Genomic DNA, 15,811 nt, shown 5'->3' on the forward strand with positions numbered 1-15,811 from the left:
TAGCGAATTAAGTTCCAACTTTCAAGCATGTACGAATTTAGATTTAAAAAAAAAAAGGAACAAATTTTAGTGGTTTTTGGGTTCTACTTTTTTAAAAGGAATTTTAAGTAAATTTACTTGCTTCTTCCTCCCTGAAAAAATTACTCTCAACATATATATATATTTTTTTGAAAGGAAATTTCATTAATCATGCAAAGAATTACAATAATCATCTAAATGTTCAATCAAATCTGGCGGACTATCAAAGAAAATCGACGGACTAGCATAACTTTGAGCAGCTTTTGCTAACGCATCGGCTACACCATTTGCTTGTCTATATGCGAATTGAACCGAGAGTGCGGTTCCTTGATTCAGTAGCAGCTTGCATTGGTTCACAAGAGATCCAAACTCGGTAGCGTCTTCGGCGGGGGAGTTGATAGCATCCACAACATTCTTTGCATCAAGTTCAAAAATCATGTTTGTCAAGTTCATCTCTTTTATCCAGGTTATGGCATTGATTAGGGCAAGGACTTCACATTCTTTCACCATTGGATTTTCAAGGTCGTGTTGCACTCGACAAGCCATAAATTCTCCATTTTCGTCTCGCAAGACACTGCTAAGGCCGAATGCATTATTGTTCATGAAGATGGCTGCGTCCGTGTTGCATTTCAGGAAATGAGGGGGAGGTTTGTGCCATCTTTTACAAATTGGGTCAATCCTTTGCATGATCGGCTTGAATATGGGTCCTCTTTCTTTTGCTTGTAGCCAGTTATACAGTGTCTGCAGAGCTTCACGAACCAGCTGTGATGATGTGCAATGCTTATTGTTCCAAAGTTTCTCATTTCTTTGTTTCCATAATCCCCACATAATCATAACAGACTTCCCGACTTCCATATTTGTTAAGGTAGTCATCATCAAGAATATCATTTCTGCAAAGCTGTCCACCTTTGCTGCACATGAATTTATAATATGGGAAAGATGGGACTCGTTCCAGCATTCCTGAGCAAGAGGGCATAGTAGAAACGCATGCCATGTGTTTTCAATATGATCATTACAGTGTACACATGTGAGGGGGACTGAAATTCCTTTGCGTTGGAGGGTTGCTCTTACTGGTAGGCAATCTCTAATTGCTCGCCATAAGAAGGTTTTGACTTTTGGTGGGATCTGTAAGTTCCAGACATTTTTCCAATCCCTCGAGGTCCTGAAAGCAATATTGGACGACATAATCTCAGAAACTACCCAATACCCCGATTTTACGGTATATCTCCCATTTTTGTTGTAGTGCCATATTCTGATATCTGCCATTGAAGCCTCATGTAGAGGTATTTTCAGTATCTCGCATTTATCTCTTGCATTAAACAACTCATTTAGTAGTTCAATATCCCATTGCTTGCGCCCTGTAATCATCAAATCAGCCACCCTTAGTGATTCCATTCCAGAAATCATCGAGGTTTGAACCCGAAAATTGTTTGTTTCTCGTAGCCAAGGATCACTCCAGATATTTATCTTTGTTCCATCTCCGATCTTCCACCGGCATCCAATTTGTAACAATGATTGAGAGCTCCAGATACTTTTCCACACGAAGCTTGGATTATGGCCCAATTGGGCTGTGAGAAAGTCCCCTCGAGGGAAGCATTTAGCTTTGAAGATTCTACTTGCGAGCGTATCTGGGTTGGAAATAAATGACCAACCTTGTCTCCCTAACATTGCCAAATTGAAACCGTAGCGATCTCTGAATCCTAGACCTCTTTCTTCCTTCCTAACGCTCAACATGTCCCAAGAAAGCCAATGGATACATCGTTGATTGTCTTTCTTCGAACCCCACCAGAATGAATTTAACATACGCTGGATTTCTTCTGCTATAGATACTGGCAGTAGAAAAACATTCATACAATATGATGGTATAGCCTGACGCTAGATTTCTTCTGCTATAGATACTGGCAGTAGAAAAACATTCATACAATGTGATGGTATAGCCTGAGCCACTGCCTTAATGAGAATCTCCCTGCCAGCTTTTGATAACGGCTTATTCCTCCAGGATTGTATTCGCTTCCAAATTCTCTCTTTTAAATAGCTGAAAACCCTTTAGAAACAAGTACTTCGTACCAAAAACCATAAACCCCACCCAATTATGATGAAAACTATCACATATATAAGATTAGATTTTTTGTGAGACCAATAGATCCGATCCATATTTAAAATGATAAGTAATACTATTATCATAAAATATAATAAATTTTCATGAATCGAGACGGATTAAAAACCCATCTCACAAAATTGAAGGTAAGACAATCACGGTCTCACACAAGTTTTTGTGAAAATTTAAAATTAAACATATTTATTTTACGAATCAATTGAAATTTTTGACAACTAGATGAAAACACGAATTTTCAAAATAATTGAAATATCAAATAACCAAATCAAACTACACATGATTTTCTCCCCATAATTCCATAATAATTAAATTATTCATTTTTTCCCAAAAAAATTGAAGTTGACCAAATCTAAAAAGTGAAATTAAAAAAAAAACACAAAACAAAAAAACTCAAGGTTTTACATTTTCTAATTTATATTTCATATCCTACGAAATAAAATAATATTTTTAAAAATATGATCGACTGACTGAATAAGGATATCCACGTTGGGTTAAGCTTTGAGCCTAGGACATCCAACCAGTCACCGGGCAGACTTTTTTACTGCAAAATTAGGGAACGGCTCATGTTTTGTTCCTAGAAATTGTCAGATTCTCACTTCAATTTTCGATTTCTATGTGGAAAACGTTTATTTGGACTTTGATGATTTTAAGCGTGCGTTTCCGAAGTGAGAGCAGCGACACTGGGAATTTGAGATAGTATAGTATATTGGAAGTGAGATGGGGCAATCTACCATTAGAAGAGGAAGATACGCATATGTACATGACGTGAACGGAAGCCCACCTGAAACTATCGATGTTCACCATATTCTTGTTTCCAATACGTGGTGCAGGATGTCTCATTTATACACACATGCTCTACTTTTTGCCATTCCAGGATTTCTTTTTCTCCGTCATCCGCAGGTATTTTTTTTACTGTTAATATGTGTCTGGTTGTAAATGCTAGTTTTGGTTCCTTGTGGTTGGATGGAACCTTCATTAATATTCCTTTAGCTTGGAAAAATCTGTGCTGTAACTTGGAATCCCAAGCATTTGGAATGATGGCTAGCTGTTTATTTTCCCATGAAGTTACATTAGCTCGGATATTCGAAAATTTGGTTTTTGATTCAATATAATAATTTTACATCTTTCCAACGACTTGCCATCCTGGTTATTTAAGTGCCTTTCAACTATTTTACACAGGGCACTCTAGTTGCTGTTACTTTTTGGAGTTTCATCTTTGCTGGTTTTCTCTGAAGAGAAATCAAGAAAGGTGGTGAACTGTGTTGTGAAATTCTTATTAATGAGCAACAGAATTTTGTTCTTGTGCTTTTTTTGTAAATCCAGTGATGAATGCTGGATGTTCAAGTGGTCCTTGCTGGTTCTTGATCATCAGACTCATAATTCATTATTATTAGCTTGATAATCATACTTATAATTGTAGTGTTTTTTAGTGTTCCGGAAAATGTTTCAAGAAGATGTATTTTGGTAATTGTTTGGAGAATGTAAGATATATTTGGTTCTTGAATAAAATAACGTTTTTTCTGTAGATGTCGGTTCTTATAGAATTTGTTGGGGAAATGATGTTGCATCGTTTTTAATTTAGTTATTTTAATCGTGTGTGGAATACTATGACAGTGGAATGATTTTGGAAAGAGATGAAAGTTGGATACAAAGTAATTATTATACTGAGGGATATAGAATTGAAAGAATGTATAGTTGGGGAGATTGTGGTAGAAAATATGAAGTAAGCTTGGCTTTACTTTGGGAAAATCAATTTTTTTTTGAAAAGAATGCTTCCAAATATCGGCTTCAATTTTCATCCTTTTCTCCTGTTTTTCTCATGTCTTTTCATCTGGACTAGTTTCATTTTTTTGAAGTCTGGTTTAAAATTTCCATGCAGCAGAGTCTGTTATAATCTTGGCAGCTTTTGGAGTTCAGCTTGAAACTATGTTCGGAAGGTATTCCTTCATTATCCTAGAAGTATAAATTTGCTTCTTTTGCCATGAGCATGGCCATTTCTTAATATCTATAAGTTTTTCTTTTCCCTTCTCTTTGGAAAGGAGATGAGGAAATCCTCAGTGTAATATGTATCCCAAATAGATGGATTTGTGTTGATTGTTGCTGTTGTCTTCTTTTTGAAGGCATGTTGAGAGAGTGATTCTTTTTCTGGTACTATCTACCCTAAAAAAATATGATAGCTAGTATTTGTGTCACTTCTATCTTTTGAGAGATCTGAAGTTAATATATTCTCTGGTAGATTATAATTTTGATTATTTTTTTCGTTTTTATGCCAGGATCAGGTAGCTTTTCCAAGTTTTTCTCAAATTTCTATAAATCACAATATAAATTATCACAATAGATTAAATTTACCGCAAAGCCACAATGTGCTTCTTTTAACACCTGTGGGTGTCATGAAGGAATTGGGATGTTTCTATACACTATCAATCCTAAACACTTTCGTATTTTACTTTATTCAAATCAGCGGGAGAACAGTTCGCCACTTTGTTCCAATCAGCAAGATTTTGAAACCTGTACTGGTTGAATGTATCACACCGTTCTCTTGTTACTGGAGTTTGTCTCTGATTGTACGTGGAGAGGAAGAACTTTTACCCGTGCTCAAGGTAAGTTGATTTTTTACGTAAAGATTTTTTATCGAGAAATAATTATGCAGTGCTGATGACCCATGTGGTACTATGATGATCGTTCCTTGAAGTGATCCTACAGTTTTTCCCATTTAAATGTTGGTTGTATAGCGAATAATTTCTACCATTCTTTTGTTTGGTTCAAAGTGAACAGTCTAGTTTCTATTCAAAGTTTTTTACTTCTTGATCTTGGATTCTAGGGATTATATCCTCCCGTCAAGATGTTAGTTCCCATTTGGAAGGCTCTGAGTGTTGCCATTGCTAATGGAGAATGCAACCCGACACTAGATGATTCACGTAGTTTACCATTTCACCTCTTTCTCATGGAAAAGGTTACTGTGAAACTATGTCGAGTGAAGACAAGTTGATGGGCAGAAATGTATGAATAGTACATGTTGCTCTCCATAGATTGGGCAGTGTAATGTTCATGTTCCGCAAGGTTATCCGGCTTATGTAACGAAGCACCATTATTTGTGAGGTTTGGTGAAAAATAATTTGTTACGATTGGACTGGATTTGTAAATGTATTACATGAATGCTCGGATTTGATTTCGAATCCGAAGAATTTTAAAGAAATTTTTTGTGATCATAATGAGAACTTCCTTAGCAATCAAGAAGGAGAAGAGAAGAAGCACAAATTCAATATTTATGCATAGCTCAGATGTAAAAATTTGATTTTTATTTATATCCACTTCACTACTTGAATGTCTTATGAATAGAATCCTCTTATCAAATTCTAACCAGATTGAGAATTTGAAATTTCATTTAGCATTATTCCAAAATTTCACTCAATACAATTACACGTTCCTCCCTTTTCGAATGTTGGTCTCCAAATTTTTCATCAGCAACTCGAGATTTCATTTATTCAGGCAATGGCTTAGGGCCAAATCCACTTATCTAAAGATCAAACCCAAGAAAGATGGAGGAGAAAGGGATACCAGGCATGTACAACTGCTCAAGAGCAGGGGGCAGCATCTTCTCACCAACTCCCGAGTTCTTGACGCCATTGTCGCAACATCCAACATAAACCCAGAAGACACCGTTTTGGAAATCGGTCCCGGTACGGGAAATCTCACACTCAAGCTCCTTCAGGTGGCCAAAAAAGTTGTAGCCATCGAAATCGACAAGCGTATGGTAGAAATTGTTGGCGAACGCGCTGCTCAGTCTGGGCTCCAAGATCGCCTGAATGTGAGTTGAGGGAGTTAGCTTTGTTATCAACATGCGCATCAAGTGTTTGATTGTTTGTCTTATGGTATATCATTTATCGTTGTTTGCTGATTTCGCTTGCGTTGTGTGACAGCTAATCTGTGGCGATGCTTTGAAGACAGAGTTTCCAGAATTCAATCTCGTTGTGGCTAATATTCCATACGGCATATCTTCGCCTTTGTTGGCTAAATTAGTCTTGGGGTCGAACACTAATCCATTTAGAAGTGCAACGCTGCTTCTTCAGAAAGAGTTTGCTAAGAGACTGTTAGCAAATAATGGCGACTCGGAGTTCAACAGATTAGCTGTGAACATGAAGTTACTGGCTGATGTAGAATTTGTAATGAATGTGAGCAAAAGGGACTTTGTTCCATGCCCAAAAGTTGATTCTTCTGTCGTCAAAATCTATCCAAAGATTGAGATTCCAAATGTGGACCTCAATGAATGGTGGGCATTTACAAGAACTTGTTTTGGCAAGAAAAACAAAACTTTAGGTGCCATTTTTAAGCAAAAGAAGAAGTTGATGGAGCTGATGAATTTATCGAGGGCTGAAGGGCTTAACAGGATGCATAATGAAGGGGACTCAGATTTGAGTTCGAGCACGAGCACCAGCTTGAGCTTGTTTAGAGAGAGAATCATTAGTATTTTAGAATCAGGTGAGTTTTTGGACAAGAGGCCTTCAAAACTATGTAATGATGAATTTCTGAGATTGCTGTCTCTTTTGAATGGAGCTGGGATATATTTTCATGATCAAGGGAAGCAAAATGGTTCGTGTGATTCGACCTTTCTTGCTTCTGATGATGATCTGCGGTAACTCCAGGTTGCTATGTAATGATGAATTTCTTGCATCTGATGATGATCTGCTGTGATTTGGCAACTCTACGTTACTATGTTCAAAATGACTTTTATGCTGCCCATGCTTTTGTGTATTGGTGTATGAAATTAATTTTAAAAATAAAAAATTTAAACTTGAAAATATCTTTAAAAATGGAAAAAAAAATTGTTTTTTCAAGTCGTTATGTATATGCTCTTACAATTTTAGTCACTATATAATGAAATTGCAGTCTTAATTTTGTATGTTTATTTCTTTGTAATTTTGGTCCAATTTTGACCAGAAAACCCTGATCGTGAAATTTGATGATTTAGCAACTGAGCTTGACTTTGTGATATAAAAACTGAGGATCTTTACTGTTCAAAGATTAGAGCATACTCTTCCTCGAATCGACATTTCTCCATTCCAGCTTGAAAGATCTCCAATTTTTTTGCCACATGGGCAACTTCAGCATCAAATCATCAAACTCCAAAAAAAAAAATAAACATACTAATTATTTTTCGATCAAAATCGGACCAAAATTACCAAAAAAAATAAAAGACTAATACTACAATTTGATTATATAGTAGGCTAAAACAGTAAAAAATCAAACATACCGGACTGAAAAAAATTTACCTTAAAAATATAACGATGACAATTATTTTTTCCTTCAGTTTTAGTATATTCAATTCTTGTATAAAAATATTTTTGCTTTCACAATCAGAATATAATAGGTGCATAGACAAAACTTATATTGAATGTAACTTTTGCTTTCATTCCTTGATTGAAGTTCATCAAAATTCATTGATACATTCCAGTAGTGTAATTTTTTATTGATCTTGGCATAACAAAAAAAAAATTAAAATATAAATAATAGCAGGGGTAAAATAAAACATATTTGCATTAGTCACTAATTTAATAATTAAGGGACACTTCATGTCAGCAAAGCGAGAAGATAAGAAACTGTGTTAGATCATTACCATATTGGTTTCTGTCTCACCATCTCGGAAACAAGGATATAGACGGCATTCGCTTTTTCCGATATATGCATTAGTTTTTTGGCACATCTCGAACTAGACTTTCGAACTGATACTGAGAAAACATGTTCAATTATAGAATCATGTGATCAAAATATTAAGAAAATTGGATGATTGATTGTTAAAAGTGATGCATATTTTTAGAATATTCTAAAATGTGTTCAAGCATAATATTCTAGAATGCTTCAAAGAGTGACACTCCATCTATAAATAGGGGACTTGCCTCATTTGTGAAACAACACAAAAACATAACACACAAGATTCCTTCAAGTTGTAACATACAAAACAATTTTTAAATAATAAATTTATCTTCTATTCTACAATTCTTCTTATGTATAATGTTCAAATACCTAATATAAATACAATCTTACGGCATTTTCTTTTATTTGAATTTCATACGTGAGTTTGCAGCATATAAACCTTCGAGAACTTAGAATAATTTCACACACAGAACCTAAAACATGGTCATCGAAGCAACATGTGTTGTAAAAGATCGTCCATACTTTTTAAAAATGTACTTTTTTCTACGTCAAAACAAAATCTTCTTGTTTCATTTCATACACATAACATAAAAGGATGGTCATCGAAAGCTATTTGTTTCGCGACATAAGATATTTTCTAACACATGAAAAAAGTAAATTTTTAAAAAGTATGGACGATTTTTTACAACACATATTGCTTCGATGGCCACGCTTTAGGGTATGTGTGTGGAATGATTTTTAGTTTGTGAAGGTTTGGACGTTGCAAAACTCACGTTTGACGTTCAAGTAAAAGACAATATTTATATTCCGTATTAAATATTCACACAATTATGAGTTATGTGTTTTTTACAACTAATAATAATTCACGTAGTGAAGCTTTTATGGTAGACTTTCAATTATATTTTTCATAAATTTATCTTACCAGCTCTACGTCGTAATTGGGCGGATAAGCTCCTAAGCTGGTTGAGAAATAAACATTGCATGTTAATTTCGCAGCCTCGGCTAGACAACCATTTCTATGCAGAAAGTCTATGATCCAACGGATGTATTTCACCTACTGGATCTGGACTCTTCAATGGTCATGGGGCCCACACATTCGTGTGATAGGACCTCAGAAGGTTGTATTTTGTGAGACGAATATCTTATTTGGATCATCCATAAAAAATATTACTTTTTATGCTAAGAGTATTATTTTTTATTGTTAATATCGGTAGGATTGATTCGTTTCGTAGATAAAGATTTGTGAGACCGCTTCACAAGATATCTATTCATAAAATATAGATGTTACCCACGTAAACTTTATTTTTCTACTACTTCAATTTCTTTAACAAGATGCAATATCAATCAATCATCTACAGATAAAATTGATGACGTTGTTTTTAATTAAAGAAGACATCAAAAATATCAAGTTGAATAGATATAATTTGAATAAAAAATAAAATATCATCTATTATTTTTATTTTTTTTAATACCATTATTTTTATTTCATCACTATTAATTTATTTCACATTATCTACTATTATTGTATCCTTAATATTATTACTCTGAGTTTATTTTTTATTAAAAATATAATTTAATTGATTATTCATTATTTTATAATTAATAATAGTATTTAAAAAAATTTTGAATTTTATATATTTTTTCAATAATTTAAAAATATAATTTAAGAAATCTGTAATAAAAATTAAAAGGAGTGTCTGTCTCATATTTCAGCTTTTAGGAGTTGGGGGTCGGTAATTCCACGAAATCATTTGTTCTACTTAATGCTCTAAATTATGGTTATATTTTACTTAAACAAACTCATTTTGTAGAAATTAATAATATATAAGAACTAAAGGCATGAAACATTATGTATAAACAAAATACAATAAATCATTAAAAAAATTATATTCATGTTTTTTTTTTTGAAAATACATCTCAAGCACAATAAATTATTAAAACAATTTGTTGTTGATTTTTTTTTTTAAAAAATGAGATGCATCTAATGTTTTATCTGTTATATATAATGTTCGGTAAGTTTAATTTTTAATAATTCCTACAATGAACTTGTTTGAACAAAGTGTAATCAGATTTAGAGAAATGGAGTAGAATTGACGAGTTCTTACACGAAGAAAATGGTATTTATCTCTTATTTCGAAGGAGCAAAGTGTGATTCTATTATATTTTATTTCTAATATATATAATTTTTAGTTATTTTTTAAAAAATTAGTTTAAATTATATTTTAAATATTTAAAAACCTGAATTAAAATTTTTGAATTTATATAATTGTTTACGTCTGACGATCATTTCAATTACTAATTAATCAATAATTTAGGGATAATTATAAGTAAGCAAGGAAATGTTTCCGATCCCTATTTCAGTTTACGATGTGTAATGGTTTCTGTTTCACCCCCTCGGAAGCTACTTCCGCCCTTGATCAGAGCCGCCATTTTTCAGGAAGATCATCTCCCGTTCATCCCCTTTTCGCAGCTTCAAGAAATCAAACTGTTGGAATCTCAACTCATTGCTACTCTCGACAATTCGACAAGCCTCGGGCAAATCAAGCAGAACCACGCCTACACAATACGCAAAGGCCTCCACCAGAGCTCTTACATTATCGCAAAGCTCATCCGCATGCTCTCGAAAGTGAATGAGCCTGTGCTATCGTATGGAGTTTCTGTGTTCTCCCAGGTGAGATTCCCAAATGCTTTTCTTTACACGGCTTTGATCCGGGGATTTACGGTTGATGGGTTGTTTAAAGAATCGGTTTTGGTTTATAATACCATGAGGAGGGATGGGATCAAGCCCGTGTCATTCACGTTCAGTGCCTTGTTGAAGGCATGTGGGAGTGAAACTAATTCACATTTTGGTCGACAGCTTCACGGGGAGAGCGTTAAGTTAGGCGGTTTTGAGTTGGATTTGTTAGTTGGAAATGGTTTAATCGATATGTACCTCAAATGTGGCTTGTTGGATTATGGGAGGAAGATATTCGATGAAATGCCTGAGAGGGATTTGATCTCTTGGACTTCCCTAATCGTTGCTTATGCAAAGAACGGAGATATACATTCAGCTAGTGAGTTATTTCGTGGGTTGCCCGTGAAAGATATGGTGGCATGGACTGCCATGGTCACTGGTCTTGTACAGAATGGTAAACCGAGGGAAGCAGTGGAATATTTTGAAAGAATGCAGAATGCAGGCGTGGAGACTGATGAGGTGACATTGATAGGTGTTATCAACGCTTGTGCACAGTTAGGCATGATGAAGTATGGTAATTGGATCAGGGAAGTGGCTGAGAGGTCTGGCTTTGACCCCTCTAACAATGTGCAATTGGGTTCGGCATTGATCGATATGTACTCAAAGTGCGGGTGTGTTGATGATGCATATGCGGTTTTCAAGAGTATGAACAATTTGAATGTTTATTCATACAGCTCGATGATTGTCGGTCTTGCAAGTCATGGGCGTGCAAATTCTGCGATGGAGTTGTTCAAGGAGATGGTGAAAACCGATGTTAAGCCTAACGCCGTGACTTTTATCGGGGTTCTAGCTGCATGTAGCCATGCGGGATTGGTAGAGGAAGGTCGTAGTTACTTTGAAATGATGGAGAAATCTTATGGTGTAAAACCATCTGTGGACCATTATAATTGTATGGTGGATCTTTTCAGCAGGACGGGGCGACTTGATGAAGCACTTGAGCTTATTGGAAGCATGAAAATGGAGCCTAGTGCTGGTATCTGGGGTGCTCTTCTTGGAGGTTGTAGGATGTATGCAAATCCTCACATTGCCGAAGTTTCTGCACGACATCTGTTTAAGATGGAACCGGACAATATTGGTAACTACATATTGCTTGCTCAGGTTTATGCAAAATCTGAAAGGTGGAATGATGTCTTAGAGGTGAGGAAACTAATAAGAAAAAAAGGATTTAAAAAGTATCCTGCATTTAGCTGGGTTGAAGGGGAAAAAGGCGTCATCCATGAATTCTACGCTGGTGAAATGACCCATCCCAGGTCTAAAGAGATTATCGCAGCACTGGAGGACATCGTTAATAGACTAAAATTGATTGGATATGTACCAAACTTGAGTGCGGTGCTTTATGATCTGGGTGAGGATGAGAAAAAGAAAATTCTGATGCATCACTGTGAAAAGGTGGCTTTTGCATATGGGTTAATCACCATAGACGATGGCTCTGCCATTAGAATCGTGAAAAATCTAAGAATATGTGAAGACTGCCACTCGTTCATGTGTGGTGCATCCCAAATCACAGGGAGGGAGATTATAGTGAGGGATAACATGAGATTCCATCACTTCCGTGGCGGGAAATGTTCGTGTTCTAACTTTTGGTAGTTGAAGTGGAGATTCCTTTTCAGGCTTCTATTAGGATCGTGATATTTAAGAAAGCTTGGATTAAAAGATACATTTGTATTTAATGATAATTTGGAACCAGGTTTCAGAGTATAGGCAGCAGATTCTGCTCAAGAATTCGATGTTCATCAAATTTCGAAAGCAAATTAACTTCAGGTAGGATGAAGGGGAATGCTATAAAGCTTGGAGGTTATATCATTGCACGGTGTAGTTTTGGCATCCTCCTTTTCTTTTTCGTATACTACTTAAGTAGAAAAATGAATTGTGGTTGGGAGAATTCATGGATTCTTGCTTTGAAAAGAGCGGAGTTTGGCATCTGCCTTAATTTGGTGAAATCAGAAAATTGAGAGCGCGTTCCATTTGCAAAACATTGGTATTGCAGGGCACTTCTTTTGAAATTTTGTGTAAACTAACAATTCGAATACATTTATTTTCCGTTTTTACCCCAATTTTTTTGTATTGCAGGGCACTTCTTTTGAATTTTTGTGTAAACTAACAATTCGAATACATTTATTTTCCGTTTTTACCCCAATTTTTTTTAAAAAAAATTCACACTACGGCTACAAATGTACATTGTATTATTTTACTGCTTGAACTATCCACTGACCAAAAGGATTCTTGTACATCCACATTTTCCTCACAAGCAGACGCTGGGACAATTAATTAGGGAAAATCCGTGCAACGAACATATAATTATAATTTTTTCTTCTTTTGTTGAAATAAAATACAATATAATATACGATGTCTCACCGGAAACACTCGTACATATGAAGACATTGTTTGATCCAAGGGCAAATGTTTATGCGCCTGTGGACTAAATCATGTCCAAGAGGTACACTAACAGTAATTTTTCTTCTTCATTATCCTCACAGATTTATCATCTGCACACATTCCTACTTCCCTCACTATATCACCCTTGCTTGATCTTATTACATCTGCTCGATCGCCTTCTCGTTACTCTTTTCAAGCCTTCAGCAAACTTCACCTTCCGTTCCTTGTCTATTTTGATTCCATCACTTTCAATAATCACTTTGGCTTCTCCAATATCGCATTTCTTTTGATCGACAAGCGTCAAAGTGTTTTCGTCCTTCATTTTCTTGAGCAAAGCAAGAACACCGTGAAGTGCAAGATCAACATCTTCGCTTCTCATCAAGTGTTCTGCAATTTCAGCGGGGCTGATATCTACTTCCCCAATGAAGCTTTTAATCTCTTGACATGGCGCCTTCCTTTGATCATTGATTCCCAAGTAGTTCAAAGCCAAAACATCAAATCCTTCAGGTGTGCAATACCCCATATGAATGTGCATATCCATTCGACCGGGGCGCAACAGGGCAGGATCCAGCTTCTCCTTATGATTCGTTGTGAAAATAACAATTCTTTCATCCCCACAAGTTGACCACAATCCATCTATGAAGTTCAATACTCCAGATAATGTCAACTGTTTAATCGAACACCAATATTAATCAGAAATCCATCAAAGCATCATTCATGTATAACTTACTTCATAATGTGTTAATTTCTGCTAACCTTTGTGTTAGAAGACTCATCGCCCTCGGGTTCGGCACCCCTTTCATGCATTTGCACACTGCAATCAATATCCTCGATTACGATAATCGATCTGTTTGTGGTGGACAGCAAGATTCTCCTCAATTCTGAATTTGAATATAGACTGGCAAGTTCCAAATCATACACATCAAATTTCAGATAGTTGGCAATGGCAGCAATCAAGCTCGATTTTCCAGTCCCGGGAGGGCCATACAGGAGATAGCCTCTCTTCCACGCCTTGCCTACTTTCTTGTAATAATCTCTTCTCCTCACAAACCTGTCTAAATCTTCAATGACGGATTTTTTCAAACACGGGTCCATTGCCAATTTATCGAAGGTGGCGGGATGATCCAAATTGATGCAGCCCCAATACCCACCTCCATTGCCACTGTCGTCATCCTCGCCATTAAAGGGACAGTCCCTGGTGTACAACCTCACGGCCCTCTCGTTATCTTTTATTTCTTTTGCCTTGGCCATAATATGAGGCAAGTACTCATTGAGTACATCATCTTTACGCGACTTGTCGAATGTCAACTCGAAAAATCTCTTCTCCGGTTGGAAATGGTTCTTCTGATTCTCGGGTTCGATCAGAACAAACTGCCATTTGAGTTTAAAACCTTTGAAATGATCAACGACTTCCTGATTCTTCTCCATACTAATACTGATGCTCTTCTGTTTGGTACTTTTGTTCACTTTGAATCTCTCGGAATCGGGATTGTCTACTGTGCGGAGATAGACCTCAGCTGCGTCATAGATTTGGTTGCGAGTGATGCCACATTGTTCGTCCACCACCATTGTTATCTTGGTGGGAAGTGGATTGAAAAATCTTCCCAAATAATGTTTGAAGAAATGGGACAGCGCCGAAAAGACGGATGATTTTACGGTATCGGGAATCATATCATAGGCTACTGATCGAAATAGCATCATCGATGCTGCGATTGATGCGTAGGCTGAGAAAATATTTGTAGCCATTGATTGCATTTCGACCGCAGAATACATTTTTATATCTCAATCTCAACCCGAAAACAACTGGGAATGTGATTTGGGATGGGCTGTTGGGACTGGAAGAGTGTTTAAATAGATGGGGGAATTGAAGGGAAACTTAGGGAGCAAGCTGGAGAAGATGAACGAGGGTCGTAATCGTGTGTAGCTGGTGTTCAAGTCCGCTGAAGGTGGACGGTGAAATTAACGCGGGCGTAAATTTAGAAACGAATGTTGGCTGTAGGAGATTTGAGCTCTGCTTGAACGCCACGCTTTTTTGTCCTTGTGTTGTGCCGACGACGTTTCCCTATTTTATAAATTCAGGTTGTGGTAGTCAATGTTATTTGACCGAAAAAATCTTATTTGTTATTTTATTATATTTTATAAAAATTGATAAATATATATATTAATGGTTTAAAAATTAACATCTTACTATATCTTACGACGAGAGATATTACATGTATAATATATAATAATCGAAAAAATTGGACACGCAAAATACAAGTCCGAAAGCGCTTTCGCAAATTATTTTAAAATAATTTGTCTATTTTGGTACCATTTGGTTAGTATGAGATAAATAATATAGGGATACGTAATATTTTTTAATAATAAAATAAATAAAAATGATAGTTAATATAATTTTTGATTAGATTGATTAATTTGTTTAAATCTGAGATAATGTGATATTACTGTTTAGTCTTTTTGAAAATATTAATAAAATATTTATAATATTATTTATTAAGAGTAATATTGTAATTTCAATTCAATGATTTGATTTATGTGAGATAAATGATTGATGATTTGATTGATATAAGATAAATGATTGGTAGATGGATAAATAATAAGGAGCTCCAAACATGATATTAGATTGGATAAAAATATAGATAAATAATATAGCGAATCAAACGGTACCTTCATGTTGTCTAGAACTATATTGAGAAAACACGTTTTCAGTAGTGTCGCATTATTCGGGGAACAAATATTATTTATGATTAAGGACATGCACCAACACAGAATGTCATACAACCGAATAAATATGAAAAATAAATTGCCATTAGTCAAGATTGAGTTTCAATACTTTGTCACTACGAGAAGTTGAACTGATTGTCGATGAGAATATTAATGCATCGAAGCTTTGGTTGCTTTTCACTCTGCTTAAG

At 35.6% G+C, this 15,811-nt stretch overlaps 4 protein-coding genes across 7 annotated transcripts; 3 read left to right on the top strand and 1 right to left on the bottom strand.

Annotated features, from left to right (window-relative positions):
- The first annotated feature begins 2,592 nt into the window (after positions 1-2,592).
- LOC142530982 (ribosomal RNA small subunit methyltransferase, mitochondrial-like) lies at positions 2,593-6,886 on the top strand. Of its 4 annotated transcripts, none has more exons than XM_075636941.1 (6): positions 2,593-3,034; positions 3,314-3,383; positions 4,014-4,071; positions 4,596-4,734; positions 4,956-5,942; positions 6,055-6,886. In XM_075636941.1, exons 5-6 carry the CDS (start codon positions 5,466-5,468, stop codon positions 6,769-6,771), a joined length of 1,194 nt encoding a protein of 397 aa, XP_075493056.1. In that variant the 5' UTR covers positions 2,593-3,034; positions 3,314-3,383; positions 4,014-4,071; positions 4,596-4,734; positions 4,956-5,465; the 3' UTR covers positions 6,772-6,886. The 4 variants fall into 4 exon arrangements, with proteins under 4 accessions (XP_075493056.1, XP_075493057.1, XP_075493058.1 ...); XM_075636942.1 differs by having other exon boundaries at positions 4,017-4,071; XM_075636943.1 differs by lacking the exon at positions 3,314-3,383.
- On the top strand, positions 2,852-5,123 carry LOC142530697 (uncharacterized). The gene is made up of 5 exons (XM_075636513.1): positions 2,852-2,958; positions 3,009-3,034; positions 4,014-4,071; positions 4,596-4,734; positions 4,956-5,123. Exons 1-5 carry the CDS (start codon positions 2,852-2,854, stop codon positions 5,121-5,123), a joined length of 498 nt encoding a protein of 165 aa, XP_075492628.1.
- A 3,239-nt stretch (positions 6,887-10,125) lies between the features above and the next one.
- LOC142530976 (pentatricopeptide repeat-containing protein At5g44230) lies at positions 10,126-12,605 on the top strand. Its single transcript, XM_075636930.1, has one exon. The coding sequence runs from the start codon at positions 10,161-10,163 to the stop codon at positions 12,105-12,107; it is 1,947 nt and encodes a 648-aa protein (XP_075493045.1). The 5' UTR covers positions 10,126-10,160; the 3' UTR covers positions 12,108-12,605.
- Positions 12,606-12,795: 190 nt separating this feature from the next.
- LOC142530980 (AAA-ATPase At2g18193-like) lies at positions 12,796-14,730 on the bottom strand. The gene is made up of 2 exons (XM_075636939.1): positions 13,653-14,730; positions 12,796-13,563 (listed from the first exon to the last, which is right to left on the bottom strand). The coding sequence occupies exons 1-2, from the start codon at positions 14,667-14,669 to the stop codon at positions 13,036-13,038; spliced, it is 1,545 nt and encodes a 514-aa protein (XP_075493054.1). The 5' UTR covers positions 14,670-14,730; the 3' UTR covers positions 12,796-13,035.
- Positions 14,731-15,811: the final 1,081 nt, after the last annotated feature.

Source organism: Primulina tabacum, chromosome 17 (assembly GCF_025594145.1).
Source record: "Primulina tabacum isolate GXHZ01 chromosome 17, ASM2559414v2, whole genome shotgun sequence".
Lineage (NCBI taxonomy): Eukaryota > Viridiplantae > Streptophyta > Magnoliopsida > Lamiales > Gesneriaceae > Primulina > Primulina tabacum.

Coding starts and splice junctions, on each gene's coding strand:
- LOC142530697 (XM_075636513.1), top strand. CDS start 2,852: ATGGGGCAATCTACCATTAGAAGAGGAAGATACGCATATGTACATGAC. Junction 2,959..3,008: donor ATTCTTGTTTCCAATACGTG/GTGCAGGATGTC, acceptor TTGCCATTCCAG/GATTTCTTTTTCTCCGTCAT. Junction 4,735..4,955: donor AACTTTTACCCGTGCTCAAG/GTAAGTTGATTT, acceptor CTTGGATTCTAG/GGATTATATCCTCCCGTCAA.
- LOC142530982 (XM_075636941.1), top strand. CDS start 5,466: ATGAATAGAATCCTCTTATCAAATTCTAACCAGATTGAGAATTTGAAA. Junction 5,943..6,054: donor GGCTCCAAGATCGCCTGAAT/GTGAGTTGAGGG, acceptor GTTGTGTGACAG/CTAATCTGTGGCGATGCTTT.
- LOC142530976 (XM_075636930.1), top strand. CDS start 10,161: ATGGTTTCTGTTTCACCCCCTCGGAAGCTACTTCCGCCCTTGATCAGA.
- LOC142530980 (XM_075636939.1), bottom strand. CDS start 14,669: ATGTATTCTGCGGTCGAAATGCAATCAATGGCTACAAATATTTTCTCA. Junction 13,564..13,652: donor ATGAGTCTTCTAACACAAAG/GTTAGCAGAAAT, acceptor TCGATTAAACAG/TTGACATTATCTGGAGTATT.